This window comes from Dermochelys coriacea, chromosome 6, assembly GCF_009764565.3.
Source record: "Dermochelys coriacea isolate rDerCor1 chromosome 6, rDerCor1.pri.v4, whole genome shotgun sequence".
Taxonomy (NCBI): Eukaryota; Metazoa; Chordata; order Testudines; family Dermochelyidae; genus Dermochelys; species Dermochelys coriacea.
In genome coordinates, this window is record NC_050073.1 from 123,387,842 (window position 1) to 123,405,123 (window position 17,282).

Sequence of the window (17,282 nt, forward strand, 5' to 3'; positions counted from 1 at the left end):
CCACCCAGTGCTATTCTTCTGCAATGAAATTCAGCCCTGGGCAGAATGCCCTTAGCAAAGCACATGCATCACTTCAGTCCCTGTGCTGGGGGTGGATTACACCTTTAAGGGACAGTCTGGGCGCAATCAAGGGGCACCCTGCCCTGCTCTATACCAGGAAAAGGAAGCTTAGAAAGGGAGAGGGAACCAGCAGCCACTCGCCTGACCTGGTTCCTAAATACCTCGGTTTCTTCTGACTATAAATTTGGCTGCTCTGGTTCAAGGCTCTGCGGTAACGGCCTTATTATGATCTGGATTAGATGGCTCCTTTCCCAACCTGATGCCTATGGGAAAGGGAGTAAGCCTAGAAATAGGAACTCTGCCAGCTGGGGTCGGTTTGGAGGCCTTCTTAAAGGGGACACATTTTTTGTTAGTGTGGTTTTTGGTCTCCCCCCTTCTCAGATCCTGGACAGTCCCATTTCGGCCTCTGAAACAGCAGGACTTACGTGGTGCATGGGCCTTGTGTATAGAGGTGAATTTCATCTGTACTGTCAAGCTCTGAGCACCACCCAGCCTTGCAACATTGCACCATCCTTCTGGGGTTAACAACCCATTGGAGAGATGGAGAATTGATGAGGCCAGTCGTGCTGCAGCCGAGGCGCTCAACAAGAAACACGGGCACTCACCATTTCTGGGCAGGCTCGATAAATGGCAGCACGCCAAATACACCATCCCCAAGACAATGGCATTATGATAATACAAGCTTTTAGCGGTCTGCTCGGGATGCTTTGCACATGCCTAGCAGTTCAGGGGAAGGAAGCATTATCAGGACAGCCATCTGCAGAGAACACGGCCATGGTGAGATGGAAGCTTATTGGCCACTCCTCTTTCACCATCCACAGGCTGCTCTCCACAGAAAGAGATCTGGGGTGATTGCCACAGCCCTCCGCTCACCTCCAGCCATGTAAATTCTCCTGGATAGCAGGGAAGGACCCTGCGAGCCAAACATCCTTCCATCCTCTCTGAGACGTTCGTGGTTAAGGTTGTATGGGCTGTTCTAATGCCCTTGCGTCAAGAATTTTAAACATGGAGGCCTAAAGTTAGGCTCCGAGTCCCCACTTAGGCACCTATAAAAGTGGCCTGATTTTCAAAAGTGCTCAGCTCCCATTGATTTCAAAGGATAGGAGCTATATTCTCACATGCTTAAAGATGGTCTGGAAAAGGCCGAAAAAAATCTTCTTGTGCTTCTTTATAAAGAAGGACTAAAAGGCTATCTTGTTTCCACCCCAACCCCCCACTTCTTTTGTGCCCTAGATATAAATAAAAAATAAATAAAATGGGAAATGACTGCACTGAAAGGAGTACTGCAGAACAAGATCTGGGTTATAGTGGATCACAAACTAAATACGAGTCAACAATGGAATACTGTTGCAAAAAAAAGCAAACATCATTCTGGGATGTATTAGCAGGAGTGTTGTTAGCAAGACACAAAAAGTAATTCTTCTGCTCTACTCCGCGCTGATATGGGCTCAGCTGGAGTATTGTGTTCAGTTCTGGGCACAATACTTTGGGAAAGATTTGGACAAACTGGAGAAAGTCCAGAGAAGACTAACAAAAATGATTAAAGGTCTAGAAAACATGACCTACGAGGGAAGATTGAAAAAACTGGGTTGTTTAGTCTAGAGAAGAGAAGACTGAGGAGGGACATGATAACAGTCATCAAGTACGAAAAAGGTTGTTATAAAGACGAGAGTGATAAATTGTTCTCCTTAACCACTGAGGACAGGACAAGGAGTAACAAGCTTAACTTGTAGCAAGGGAGATTCAGGTAAAACATTAGGAAAAGCTTCCTAACTGTCAGGGTAGTTAAGCACTGGAATAAGTTGCCTAGGAAGGTTGTGGAATCCCGTCATTGGAGGTTTTTAAGAGTAGGCTAGAGAAACACCTGCCAGGGATGATCTAAACCACGATTTGAGGACTTCAGCAACTCAGCGAGAGGTTAGGGGTCTATTTCAGGAATGGGTGAGGTTCTGTGGCCTGCAATATGCAGGAGGTCCGACTAGATGATCACAATGGTCCCTTCTGGCCTTAAAGTCAATGAGTACAAATAAAGGCTGTGTGAGACCTTTAAAACTCCTCCTCTGGTGAGAGAGAGGAGGGAGAGACAAGCTGCTGCAAGGCTAGTGTTAGCAGGGAGATAGGCTTCTCCAGGGTGAGAGGTTGCTCTCCTCCCTACAGGGGAAACAACCAAAACTGAGTGCCTGTTATGGGGAATGACCGACACCCCGGAACCAATAACAGGGCAACACCCAAACAGGGGGCAGGAAAAGGTACCCTCTTTGTTTTGTGTTTGTGAATTTGTTTCTTTTGGTTGGCGGAGGAGTGCTCCTTGGGTCTGCCCCAGGCCTACCTTGAAAACACTGATAAATAAACCCAGAAGGGGGAGACAAACACCCTCCGGAGTGGGGATAATTTACTCCAGGCCCTATCACACCAGAGGGGGAAGTGCTAAGCCCAGCAACGGAGGAGGTGTCTTGCCAGTGAAGCTGCAGCTCAGACAACTGACTGACCTTGTCAGTAACTGGCCCAGAGTTACAAATTGTGGGACCCCAAGCTGACAAGGAATGAGCTGCCTCCCCTGCCAGTCCTGGGGGTAGTGGGTGACAAATTTCCCCACTGTCCAATCGACTGCTCGAATAGGGATTGGGGCCAAAGTATCTCCTCCTCCCTTGAGTCCAACTGCTAGAAAGGGGGTGGAAATTCCCATTGAAAACTGCATCTTGTTGCTATGGCTTTCATATGGCAGCTAGGTCCTAGAACAAAGAAACAGTGTATAACTGGGCTATTGGGTCTTGGTTTCCAGTGGAAACCAGCAGAGTCCAGATGAAGCATTTGGAACGGATTTCCACTAGGGTCCCCTGATCCAGGAGCTGTGAATGGGGAAGATCTGGCAGTCACTTGCCGCCTTCTCCTTCTCCCTAGCACCAGAAGTCAGAGTGATCCTCCAGCCCATGTGGATACTTCAGAAGTGCCAGCCCAAACAGCATGGTTGGTATTTCAGGAAACACCTGGGGAAGTGTGCAGAGCTTTCCTTTGCAGATATTCTGGACATCAGGGACAAAGTACAGAGTCTCTACTAAGGTGCAAAGAGCTGCCTGGGTTGGTTTTCCATTGTTCTGTAGATCTGAGTACAGAATAAACATTATATCAAGTGCTTCTCTGTGCAAATTTCAGCTGTAACACTCTGTTCCTATCACCTGAAAGATAAAACTTTAAGTACTTCCTTGTTTATTGTGAACCCTAGAGAACTCCCTTCACCTGTTCGCTGGAGGATACTGATTATTTACCAGATTGGTGAGTCAAATGTTATTTTGTGGGCTGGTTTTGTGTTGCTAGAAATCACACTTTTCTAACTGGTCTTTTTGGCATGGACCAGTTTCCAAGATCTCATAGATCAACCTCCAAGAAATTCATTTCTGGCAGTAACGGAAAGAGAGCTGAGTTTCCCTAATGGCACTTTTGTTTTTGCTGATGTTCAAGCTAAACTCTTCTCTCTGTGCTATAAGTCAGCCTCTCGCTGGCCACCCTTGCAACTGCGTCACTTGTCAAGCTGTTCATTAGTCAACTGCCAGGACTTCCCCTTTCTTGTTGATATTATAATTACCATTGATGTGACTAAAACAAGTTCCTCCAAAGCCAGGTGGTAGTCAGGCCTAATTTCCCAGAGGAGGACAGAATATGGGAAGATGAAGGAGCTGAGACTTAAGCAGAGCCATATTTACAAAGTCATCTAAGAGATGCAGCCTACAAGAAGGATATCTGGTTCACCTACTCAGCCCATAGAATGGGCTATATTGCTGCTCCATTATTGTAAATCTAAGGAAAAAAATAAGATCCATTTTCAGTTGTGTTAGGAACTTCTACAAATCAAAATAAACTAAAATGCAACATGCTCCACATTCCTCCGAAATGCTGATATGCGGCTGCAAATGCAGTGTCTGCAGACGAGAAAACTAGATAAATTGTTTCAGAGTAGCAGCCGTGTTAGTCTGTATTCGCAAACAGAAAAGGAGTACTTGTGGCACCTTAGAGACTAACAAATTTATTAGAGCATAAACTTTCGTGAGCTACAGCTCACTTCATTAGATGCATTTGGTGGAAATCTCCCCTCTGTTTTTTCCACCAAATGCATCCGATGAAGCAAGGTGTAGCTCACAAAAGCTTATGCTCTAATAAATTTGTTAGTCTCTAAGGTGCCACAAGTCCTCCTTTTCTTTTTTAGATAAATTGTGTATCACTGTGGCAAAAGCTTGGCATGTGCATGCAGCTATGAGAGATCATATTACAGAAATGGGTCTTTGGAAAGCAGTCAAATGTAATCAATTCAACATTGTTTGTTTCTTTGGAAAGAGCCTCGCCCTGTAGCCTGTACTGACAGGAACAGTCTGAGTCGAGATCGATCCCGTGAGCAAAGGTTCCACAGCCAGGCTCTTAGAAAACCAATTTGTGCATGTCTACTCTGCAAGCGCTACTCACATGAGTCCTTGCCTGCATGACTAAGCCCTTCCTCAGAGAAGTAAGAGTTTGCAGGACTGGGCCTTCTGCCTTTGGAACCTAATTAGCAACATTTGAGGTCGGCCCATGGATTGAACCTAGGGCTCCTATTCTGGCCTCCTGTCAGTTGAATCATGTTACTGGAAAGATGGTTGGAAATAAGCAAAGAGAGTGAGGGGAAAACTTCAGTGAACCACTTCTTCAGTCTGTCTTTATTCCTCTGAACTCAAACATGAAACTACTGCCTCACACTGCTCATCGTGCAGGATTTTTCACACATGAGGACTAGTTTGAATCCTGCCCAGTTCAGTAGCGATGACGGTTGGGAGTCCTCTTTGAAACGGTCTTTATCCAGACTGTCTACATTGAGAAACCACCACTGTGTTACTAAGAGTGGCCTCACCAGACAGGCCTAGGACTAAATGATCAAGTGGAACAAAATTAAACTCCTCCCCCTAGGTGTGATCTCTCTAAGAGCCTTCTGGGGAGGACTTCAGGCTCTAGGACAGGGAATCTGGCCCTTACAAATGACATCAATGAAGGGCTCTTACTCAAACTTGGCATACCCCCATTTTAACTGCACGTGTTTTACTCAGCCCTGCTGCTGCTGCCGGGGTTCTGCTCACTCTGCTCATGCTGAACGAACACAAAGCAAGCCAACCAGTCAGCTACTGTAATGTGAGTCCTCAAGTGTTTGGAAGCGGCAGCTTCGTTTTGAGCCTATGGCAGAGCTGAGTAGTAGCAGAAATCTCATGTCCTATTCCTCGAAGGATGCTTGCCCAGAATCTTGCATTTTATCAGCTTGGTTGGAAGTTTAAGCAAAATGGTGAAAATGAAGCTTAAATTGAGACACTACTGGACAGCATGGGGGGAGGAGGGAGAGAAAGGGGTGGGTGATCTGGACAGCTGAGTTGCTCAGTTCCCTCAGGGAGGGGGATGCAGTGAGGTGGTTGAGAAAGTCAGAAAGGACTGGCTAGTAAAGCTCTCTTTTTGATGGTCTCAAGCTTTGGTTGCACAAAGCCTTCCTGTTTGGTTTTCATTCCAAATGCTGGTTGAAGGAGGTCTTCAGAGTTTTGTTTAAACCAGTGGTTCCCAAACTTGTTCCGCCGGAAAGCAGCGTGGGCTGAGGGACGTACTGGCCGCCGCTTCCGGCAGCTCCCATTGGCCTGGAGCAACGAACCGCAGCCACTGGGAGCCACGATCGGCCGAACCTGCGGACACGGCAGGTAAACAAACCAGCCCGGCCCGCCAGGGGCCTTCCCTGCACAAGCAGCGGAACAAATCTGGGAACCACTGGTTTAAACCCTGGATGGTGGGTCTGACTGGGTGGCTTGCCCCCTGGGCTGGAGAGCATGGGACGAAGCTAACCCTGATTAAAGATGAGCCCCACCTTAGTGCGATCAGGAAATTCCCTATAAGGGGCAGCTGGTGGCTGTAGAAAGTGGGGGATTGCCCACAAAAATGGAGGCCTACAGACCGATTGCTCTTGCGTCCTGTCTGGGTAAAATCATGGCAAGAATGGTGAGTGAAGGATTGGTTTGAAAACAATGGCATTCTAGGTGCAAAATGATTTCAGGAGAGGAAGATGAACCATCAGCTGTATAGTTAAATTGGAAACTGAAATACAAGAAGTATGAGACACAAAGGTTTCATGATAGCTGTCTTTCTAGATATTGAAAAAACATATGACATGCCATCCAGGGAAGGCTTATTGTACAAAGTAGGTACAATATAGATAAGAGATCCACTTCCTGGACAATATGGTGCTAATAAGCGATGGTCACATAAACACCGCTCTATACCGGAAACCTACTGACCGCTATACTTACCTACATGCCTCCAGCTTTCATCCAGACCACACCATACGATCCATTTTCTACAGCCAAGCTCTACAATACAACCACATTTGCTCCAACCCCTCAGACAGAGACAAACACCTACAAGATCTCTATCAAGTGTTCTTACGACTACAATACCCACCTACTGAAGTGAAGAAACAGATTGACAGAGCTAGAAGAGTAGCCAGAAGTTACCTACTACAGGACAAGCCCAACAAAGAAAATAATAGAACGCCACTAGCCATCACCTTCAGCCCCCAACTAAAACCTCTCCAACGCATCATTAAGGATTTACAACCTATCCTGAAGGACGACCCATCACTCTCACAGATCTTGGGAGACAGGCCAGTCCTTGCTTACAGACAGCCCCCCAACCTGAAGCAAATACTCACCAGCAAACACACACCACACAACAAAAACACTAACCCAGGAACCTATCCTTGCAACAAAGCCCGTTGCCAACTGTGTCCATATATCTATTCAGGGGACACCATCATAGGGCCTAATCACATCAGCCACACTATCTGAGGCTCGTTCACCTGCACATCGACCAATGTGATATATGCCATCATGTGCCAGCAATGCCCCTCTGCCATGTACATTGGCCAAACTGGACAGTCTCTAGGTAGAAGAATAAATGGACACGTATCAGACGTCAAGAATTATAACATTCAAAAACCAGTCGGAGAACACTTCAGTCTCTTTGGTCACTCGATTACAGACCTGAAAGTGGCAATTCTTCAACAAAAAAACTTCAAAACCAGACTCCAACGAGAGACTGCTGAATTGGAATTAATTTGCAAACTGGATACAATTAACTTAGGCTTGAATAAAGACTGGGAGTGCATGTGTCATTACACAAAGTAAAACTATTTCCCCTCCTACTGTACTTGTCAACTGCTGGAAATGGCCCACCTTGATTATCACTACAAAAGGTCCCCCCCCAACCCCCCACTCTCCTGCTGGTAATTGCTCACCTTTCCTGATCACTCTTGTTACAGTCTGTATGGTAACACCCATTGTTTCATGTTCTCTGTGTATATAAAATCTCGCCACTATATTTTCCACTGTATGCATCCAATGAAGTGAGCTGTAGCTCACGAAAGCTTATGCTCAAATAAATTTGTTAGTCTCTAAGGTGCCACAAGTCCTCCTTTTCTTTTTATGGATACAGACTAACACGGCTGCTACTCTGAAACCGGTCATTATGTCAAATATATATAGTATTAAAAATGGCACACTTCAGGGAAGGGTTATCAGCCCAACCTTCTTTAATATTATGATAAATGATCTTCCCAAACAAATAAGTGCTGGGGAAGTGCCACTCAGTTGGCAGATGATTGTGCTCTGTGGATTAGGAGCAGGAATACTGAGGTGGCAGAAAAGAGAATCAAGAAAGCATTACGAGTTTCTTCAGACTGGGAAAATGCTGGGGGTTTCAAGTTCTCCATTACTAAAATCAAAAGCATTGACCTTTACAAAAGGGAACTTAGGAGATGACTCCATGGGTGCTGGAGCACCCACAGGGAAAATATCGTGGGTGCTGAGCACCCACCGGCAGGCCCCATGAATCAGCACCTCCCCCCTCCCTCCCCATGCCTCCCGCCCACCGCGATCAGCTGTTTTGCGGCATTCAGGAGGCTCTGGGGGAAGGGGGGAGGAGCGAGGATGCGACGCGCTCGGGGGAGGGGGCAGACCTGGGTGGGAAGAGATGGGTCTGGGGGTGGAATGGGGGCGGGAAGAGGCGAGGCAGAGTGGGGCCGTGGGGGAAGGGATGGAGTGGGGGTGTGGCCTGGGGCAGAGCCGGGGGGGTCATGCGCCCCCCCAACACTTTGTAAAGTCTGGCGCCTGTGAAAGGGAAAGCTACAAAAGGATGTAAACTGTATCAGTCTGGAGAACAAATAGATAAAGTTAAAAGGTTTAAATTCCATGGGGTAGTATTTGATAATTTTATATTGAGTTAGAGTATGTTAAAGATAAATGCAAAGGAAGGATCAGCCGATTGAAAAGTATTTCTGGGACTCATTGCGGGGTGGGGGCGGAAAAGAAAGCATTGCTGCTGGCATACAGAGCCTTAATCAGCCCAGTTATCGACTATGGCTGCCAAACTTTTGGGTCAGCATTAAAATAAGAACTGAAAAAAATTCAATTTAATACAAGCCCAGGCACCGTGAGTTGCGTGTGGTGCATTTATTAAAATACCCATATGCATGCTACACACAGCTGCTAGTGAAATGCTAGTTACACTATGAATGAAACTACTGGACCTAACTTTCTGGGCCAAAGTTAATGGGAATTAGAAGGATGAAAGTACCAAAGAACTATATGAGGACTGTTGGGAAGTCAATAGGCACGTGCCACGGGATGTATTTACCCCATGCTGCCCTGGCAACCAGGGGGTTAATGCAGGAACTGTTGGCCAGCGCTGATGGGCAGCCTCACAGCAGCTGGGAGAATGAAAGAGCTAAGAAGCAGAACGACAAGGCAGCTACCAGAGGAGCAAACAGGCTAGCAAAGGAAAGTGCCGCCAGCAGGCTGCTGGAAAACTGCCCTGAGACAGCCCCCAGAGCAGGGACTACCAGATCTACAGGCTGGAGAAGCCCACAGAGCCCTGTGGGATAGGAAGGAGCTCAGGACACAGCAGGAGTTACCAAAACCTGATTCTGCCTGTCTAGTTCAGGGCCCTGAGCTGGAACCTAGTGGAGTGGGTGGGCCTAAGTTCCTCTACGGAGCCCTCTTAAGAACCGAAGGGGTTTCTAGCTCCCCTGAGTACCAGGACCAGCTGACCCTTGCCCCCCAGTATAAGGAGAGAACACACACCCCCAGCAGGACTGATGCTAACACCCTTCTTAGCCCAGAACGGGGCTAACATCGAGACTCAGGCAAGAGGAACTGACTGGCCACCCCGCCAGATTGAGCAAACCCTGTGCAACACTCCATTTGACCAAAGGGGGCGCTGTCGCATCAGCACACCAGCCCACAGAGCCCTATAGCACGCAATTCTAGAACTCCGCATGCCGTTCGAGTTAAAATGTATGCGTATGTGTTGAAAGATCAGGAAAAGCTAAACAAAGTCAAAACTTTGAGTCATGGGGAAATTAGTAATGGATGGGAAGCTACACATCTGAGTGTGGATTTGGATTTATTTTACAAACTTACATGTAAAAAGGAGACAACAGGTATAAAAAATGAAGTGTACCAGCATATAGATGAAAAGTGAAGTCATTTTAGTCAAATATATACAGTCGGATCCAAAAAAGAAAAATAATAGGAAGAGTAGGGACAGCATATTGTCTACCAAAATTTGTCTAAAAGAATATCTGATTTTGTAGCTGTCACGACAGCTGAACTAGTAGCAATAATTAAACTAGATCTAGGCTGGATCACCAGCCATAGTGGTCATTTTTTCAGACTCAGTATCAGAACTTATGGCAATAAAAAAGGGTGTCTCTGTATGTAAAAGTGATTGAATCGGTGAAATTACATTTCTAATAACAGAGTTAGTACAGATAGGGATACAAATAGCATTAGCCTGGATCCCAGCACATATCAAGATAACAGGGAATGAACTAGCAGACAAAGCAACTAAAAGCTCTATAAGAAATGGAAGGATTGACACAGAAATACCCTTGAGTAAACAAGATCCCAAAAGCCGAGTACAGAAAAATTTAAAGGAAGAATGGCAAAAAATTTGGAACAGTTAAAAAAGAAGATTTCCAACAGGATTGCTTGTCCTACCTGAGTTCCAAAACGTGTGGTTACATAGTCACTTGGCATTCAGCATGCTGGTGCATGAGTCCCGTTCCTGAGCCTGGCTCAACCATTCGTGGCCACCATATTTGCCTGTTTCACCATACACTGCTTAGATGGCAAAAACTGACGTGCAATGATTTAACATCTGTGAACCTACACAATCTAGCCTCTGTCGATATAAACTGCCGTTGTGCAGCCTGTGTCACTCAGACACTGGGAACGCACGTTATGTGAAACAACAGAACCCTAACAGCATCTGAAACCACAGTAGCAAGTTGTAGAATACATTCTACCATGACTAGGTACACATTGCCCATCTCATTTTAGAGATGTATATGGTGACAATGGTGATGTCTTTAAAGTCTTGTCGCCGGAAAGGGCTACTTTGGCACAGAAAAGCAGATCTCCCTCCTAGGAGGCAGTGAAAGGGTTCTGTCACTTGTCAATGGCCACCAGCTACGCTACTTTTCAGCAACCTCTCAAAACCAATTTCAGAAAAGAGTACTGGCCTTGGCTCTGAAAGGGTTGTGGCCACTCCCGTATCTTGTTTCAAAATAAGAGTCAATGCCAGTGATTACCACTGCAAGGGAGAAAGAGAGGACTTTATTAGCACCCACTGATATCAAAGGAACCCCACTAAAACAGAGGGCTAATATAGGAGGGCACTCAGGCTATGCATGGTAGTGGGTAGTGTCTTGTTGAAGTGCAAATGCTGGGGATATTAATTGGAATCCATGTCTCAGCCTCAGTGGCAGATTAACGTAGGCCTGTGCCCAGGGGCCCCAGCCAATTTGGGGGCCCCCAGGAGTGCTGGAACTGTGGCCCCACACCCTGCTCCTATTCTTTCCTCTGGGGCCCTGGCCAGGCCGGAAGCTGGAGCCGGGCCAGAGCTGCCCAGGAAGCTCAGATCACTGTGGGAAACCCTGGACCCTCTGCCTAAATAAATTTAGGTCTGACCCTACAACTGAAATCCATATCCAACAGTCACAGCTCTACAAAAGTTGCCTCCTGGTGAGTATATTTCCCATCAGGCACTAGGTCTTCTCCCTCTCTCAGCAAACCTCCATAGTCCTTTGTTTTTAATTGATTTTTTTTACCTTTTTGTTGTTTCAATACCCTCCCACCTGCTGAAAATAAACTAGATCACTTGGTAAATGTGCCATGAAATTGCATGAGATGGCACGAAATACATTTTAAGTAAATATGTATTTGTATTGGTTGTTTTGTTTGAAAATATATTTTACCGGCTTGACAGATCTTAATGTACTCTCTAGAGTCATTACTCTGTTGGGGAAATTTGTGATTAGCTACTTTATTACTGTCATACCAGAGCCTCTATGAAATGCATATATTTCTCAAGCATGCTATACTAGGCTAAGAACTGCCATGTCTTTTTTAAAAGGAGTATGTGCAGCAAGGATTTCCAAAAAGAAATAACATGGGGCTAACACCTCCCTCACAGGGGAGAAGCCCACAAAGCAAGCAAGAAACTCTCCTGGAATTCCCACATCCGTTTTCGAGGCTTGGCCAGCCCCACAGAGCAGGGAGCATGGGGCAGCGCCCTGCACCACAAGAGGCCAGATCCTCAGACGATTGCCACAGCTAGAGCTGGAGCTGGAACAATTTTTACCAATTGCCCCAATCTCTCCAGATCCAAGTGGCTTTTGAAGGTGAATCAATGGACCTCCAGCGCCTCTGCCCTGTTGCTTCCCACGCTACCACTGGCTGACTCACCCCACAGCTGTGGAGGGGCCCAGGACTATTAATGCTGCCCCTGATACCTGTGCGCTCAGCAGAGGATGACACAGTAGAATGTAGCTGCTTCTATGTCCCACTCCCTCTCCCCCACCCCAAATCATGCAGCAAGCAAAGGGAGGAGCTTTTATGGGTTAGGGGATGATGCCACGAATTCCAGCTCCCCACCCCTGCCACTGGGCCAATCCAATAGACCTTGGACTTTTCCAATAGAAGCAGAGGTTCTGATCTAGCCCTTGGTTATTTTTAATGTCATCAAATTCTGGTTAAATTCTTAGCCAAATGTTCCTGCCCCAACACCCACCGTTAGAGTTGCGCAGTAACAACAACGAAGCACAAGAACCAGGATTGTCAAGAGTGCCTGCTAACTCTGAGCGCCCGACATCAGAGGTGTTGTCAACTCTTGCAGTTTTCCTGTGACTCTCGCTGTGGTGGTGTATACAAACCCCACACTGGGCCTGAAGGGGTTAAAAGGCAATACCGGGCCCAGGTAGCCCTGCCCAGCATGCTCCAGCTGGAGGAGCTGGTTCAAAGGAGCTCAGAAGCCCAGGCTACAGGAGAGACAGACCTTCCCTGGAGTGCCTGACAGAAGATGGAGCCTGAGAGTGGACCACAGAGCAGGTAAGGCCCCCAGGCAGATCCTTCACACACACACTTCCCCTTTCAGGTGGAGAAGGTCCTGCTCACTTTGACTCTTTTGTTAAGGCATTGACTGTTTGGGATATAGGGGCCTCACCCAAAACTGAAGAAGCACATGGGTAAGAAATAGCCCAGGGCAGTGCACTTAGACTCTCTGAAGGAAGGACCCTGCTGATGTTGCTTCCCACAGGGCCTTGGATGGGACCCCCCAGTGAAGATGGAGGATCTGGGGGTTCCCCTACCATGTCCCCTTTAATGGCAAAGGCCCAGATGTGGGTGGAAGCCAAAACAGTCCAGGTCTAAGGTTGGGAACCAGGCATCTCTACTGCTCTGACAGAGAGACAAGGGGCTGGAGGTCAGGTGCGCTAGCTGCTAGACTGCCTGGCCCACCAAGCACCCTTTCACACTTGCAATATTTGGTGTTTTTCTTAAAGCTGTTGCTGCTGGAATCAAGACTGCCTGTGAATCTCAGCTTTCTTTGTGCATGGGGGGTGGGGGGAAGTAGGTTTCTATCCATCATTGTTGCAGGGAAATGCTTGAACATGTGACCTAATGCTCCCCAGAAGCCAGAAGGTGAAGAAAAAGAACTCAATATTTATTACTTTGGCTTAAAAGATCATAAGACTTTTTAATGATGATTTTTGAAAGCTTGGGTCAGCATTTGAGACACCCTGAAGGGGCCTAATTTTCAGAGGATGGGTGCTCAGCACTTTCTGAAAATCAGACCCTGTTAAGGGCTCTCAGAAAAAATCACAAGTCCACGTCCATTTTGAAAATCTTGGCCAAGAAGCCTGAACCTGCTTGTCCCTTTCATAGTTATAAACACTGAATTATTTCAATATGGGCCTTTCTTATTCCAGAACTGAGTCCTTTATATGATATGTTCCGATCTGTGTTGTTTTTTTAAAAATTTGAGTGCATTATAAGTCTCTACAGGCAGAGATTTCTAATGACTTTACCCTAGTGCCAGGCAGCACTGCTGAACATATGCAAGTGAAAACTACAAAAGGTTTCAAAAGAAGGATATGTAACCCCTGTAACACTCAAATCAAGCTTGCTGAGTTTTACAGAACCCATTAGGGCTCAGACTAGCAGTCATTATTTAGGCACAACCAAGGACTGTATTCTGTTACTTAAAGAAAAAATATGTCTGCTATTTATATACACAGCACTTTCTTAAGGGTGAAATTCACCCTATAGCAGACAGCAGTTGTGAGGTCTATCCACCACTTAACACTATATGCTCAAGCGACCCATAAAGTTTGTGTTGGCCCTCTGCCCAGGGTAAATTTCACCCTTCATGAAAGCATTATGTTGAGAGGTGTATTCAGGGGTACATGTAAGTTACAGGAAGCTAGTTTTGATAGCAAATGAGAGGTAATTATTTTGGGTTCTGAACAATTGTTTTCCTAAAATTGTTCTTTAATCTCTTAAATGAACATATTTTTTACCAAGAGACCAGAAGGGAAGGTTTATACCAAGCAGTTAGCTGAGGAATTATCAGTCATGACAAAGAGGAGCTAACTAGAACAAAGCTTATGCTATTTAAAAATCATGTTCTTTTTTCTTTTTTAATACATGTAAGCACATTTTAAACACAGCCAGAACCTTTCTGCAGAGCCGCAGTCTCCTGCATTGGCAGCTGGGCTAAAGAAACCGGCACTGGCGGAGCCATTACAAAGAGTGATGTGACTACACAATATTACAGCCACTCACACAGTCAAAGAACATCACGGGGGCAGGGGACAGGTCACAGTTTTTATTGCTTAAATGTACATTTTTATTTCAGGGGACCTTCTTCTAATAAAAAGCCCCAGCATTTAACACTCAAGTTATGCCTGCAATATCCGCATGCAAGGCTGAGTGTGCGTGAAATCATAGTCTAGGAACATACCAGCCTCTGTGGGTCTCTTAGGTTGTGATTTTGATCTGTCACTGGAATGCAGCAAAAGATGACTGATCCCACTTCTACAATAAAGATCCCTTTAGATTCATAAATGGTACTGGGTACTTTCCAACTTCCAAGACCCCAACTGAGGCCTTGATTCTGCAAAATGCTCGTGCATGAGCCTAAGTCACATTTACTTCAATGGAACTTATGAACGTGCTCACAGTTTAGCACGTATTTAATGGATTTGCTGGACTGAGGCTTTTCTTAAGAATCTGATTATTTAATTCTATTTAATTCTGTACATTCCTTTGAATGTTCTTTTCACTCCACTGCCATCAGTGAAAAGAACATATGGAAATGACATATCTTTTTGTGCAATATTGCAATGGGACACCAAGTAATAGGAACAATTTAGTGAGATACAATTTAGAGCTATTGCAAAATTCATCAGAAGCTCTTCCCCATGGTAGAGTGCTAAGTTCCTTCTAGGGCTACACAGGCGCACCGCAGGGAGAGGTGCCTCTCCCCGGGCCCTGACCCTGGAGCTGTTGCCGCTGGGGAGAGGTGCCTCTCCACCAGCCCCAGAGCTGCCACCCAAACCCCTCATCCCCAGCCCCACCCCAGAGCCCACACCCCCAGCACCCCAACCCTCTGCCCCTGCCCTGAGCCCCCTCCCACACTCCGAACCCCTCGGCCCCACGCCTGCCACACGTCACCTCCATATTGGTGCACATAACAAAATTCCTTCCGGACATGGATGTAAAAAATTACAGGGAATATTGGTAGAGTGAGGGTCCCAATACCTTCCCTGAAGCTGCAGTTAAACCAAGGATTGATTTCATGGACTTTGCCCATTTTTCTCCCCAAGATGTCTGCAAACCAGATGCCCAAATCCTCCATTTGTATATTCATTGTAACAATCCTCCATTGTTATTCAAATGACAGGTTTCAGAGTAGCAGCCGTGTTAGTCTGTATTTGCAAAAAGAAAAGGAGGACTTGTGGCACCTTAGAGACTAACAGCTCATGAAAGCTTATGCTCAAATAAATTTGTTACTCCTTTTCATTATTCAAATGGTTACACCAGCTTCTTCAGCAAATAATTCCCGAGCTTGTAGTTCATTGGAACGGGAAATCTTACAATCAGCTTTTCGAATGAAGGCATAATTTGTATATCTAACCAATACAGCACTTCTCACCCAGCTCTGCCACACAGGAACATTCCCAAAGATCAGATGCCACTAGCTCTGAGTAGCTTTCAGGGGGGTGAGAAGTTCTGTTCTCCAGCAGCATTAAACAATGGCAAGACATGTCTCTCAAGGTGAACAAACAGGGCTCAGTCATGAGCCCAGCTGCACAAGGAAGGAACGGGGTGAAAGGAGGAGTCTCCTTTACTCTCCTGTGCAGGGTCCTGAATCACCAACCCTTGCTTGAGGGGGAAAGCAGCAGTTGCCAGGCTGCTATTCCTCCTCCAGCACAGGGGGGGCTTGACTCCGCCCCACCAATGCAGTCAGCTGTCAGCTTAGCCAGCATGGGGTGGCGGGAGGTGGAAGCTGCTCTCAGCAAAGGGTATTCCTCCCCCCTTGGACCCAGTCAGCAGCAGTGACTAAATGCTGACCCTCCCTGATCACAGTTCAGTCCCAGCCCCATTCCTGTTCTCAGGCTGCTAGATTGGAAAGTGCCAATCCAACCCTAATGATCAATCTCCAGATTTTCTGATACCACAGAGAAAGCTGCATTCCCCAGGAGGGTGAAAACTCCCCCATGCTACGTGCCCTAGAGCTGTAAAAATCTGCACAGGAAGAATCTCTCCAATCGCTGCGCTTTCTCATGGCGGCACAGTTAGCTGCAGGACACGATGGGAGACGGGGATTCTTGTCCTACAGGGTGCGAAGAAGGCAGGGGGAGACGAGGTGACGTCCCCAGGCAGCAGAGGGGTTGAGGGAAAGTGCTGGGTCTTATCACAACCCAGAAGCAGCTGGAAAGAGTCCCCCGAGTATGATCCTGTGACACACCCCCCACCCCCCACCTAAAAAGAGAGGAGGAGGCGGCTGCCATGGAGAAGGCTGGACCAAGGGTGAGTCTCGAGAGGGCTAAATGAAGCTCACAGATTCTACTTAGGTTGGCCTGATACCTGGTGTCCCATGCTGAGAACAAGCCCTGTTGGTTGAGGCAGACTGGGAAGAGGACAGCCCAGAGAACCAGCCCCTCTGTAAAACTGGCCACAACAGGAAAAGAGAGGAGACGCAATTCCTCAGCTCGTGCCCTTCTGTAATGAGGGATGACTGTGCATTAAAATGGTGTGTGACATTAGTGCCTATTGAAAGGTGCAGGACTGACAGCCTGGCTAGGGTGCTCCTATCCATTCACCGAACAGCTGGAGCATCAGGGCCAGGCTCCCAACCCAAAGCCTTGTCTCTGGGCTACAGGGGCCACTTCAAGGGAGCAGGGAGCTCAGTATTCACGTCTAATTATTTACCTCTCGGCTGAAAGTGCGATGCCATCAGAGGGGCTAGCTACGGCCAGGTGGGGTGACTCTGTGACCTGGCCACGCAGAACTGTACTGAGATCACTGGAGTCTTTTCACAGAGGCCACTTGAGCGCCTGTCAGTTGGGAACAGCTTCCAGCTTCTGGCCACCGGATTGAAATAGGTGACCTAGATCTGAAAGGTGCCCCTCGGCAACCTCCACGCTCCACATACGGAGAGTCCCCTCTGCACACAGATCTCCATACCCCACAGAAGGAAGAGTCAGCCCCCTCCACAGCACCATCCTACAACCCCCTGGGGACCCCACGGGGAAGGGATGGAGGCTGAGAGGGAGTAAAAGGAATAGCCTCTGACCCCAGGGAGATACCCCCCAAACTGTAGGCCCT

The 17,282-nt window shown here is 47.0% G+C and overlaps 1 protein-coding gene across 5 annotated transcripts in view; it reads right to left on the reverse strand.

Moving 5' to 3' along the window:
* The window catches only part of ATL1 (atlastin GTPase 1), a 48,033-nt gene that overhangs the window by 29,717 nt on the left and 1,034 nt on the right, over positions 1-17,282 (reverse strand). For 2 of the 5 annotated variants that reach the window (XM_043515927.1, XM_043515926.1), the window contains exon 1: positions 666-726. The exons of 2 other annotated variants lie outside the window; for them this stretch is intronic. In XM_043515927.1, coding sequence (XP_043371862.1) covers positions 666-711 — 46 coding nt within the window. In that variant the 5' untranslated portion in view covers positions 712-726. Of the gene's footprint in view, positions 1-665; positions 727-3,643; positions 3,662-17,282 lie in introns of those variants that run through there. One more of the 5 variants, XM_043515928.1, reaches the window with a different exon arrangement.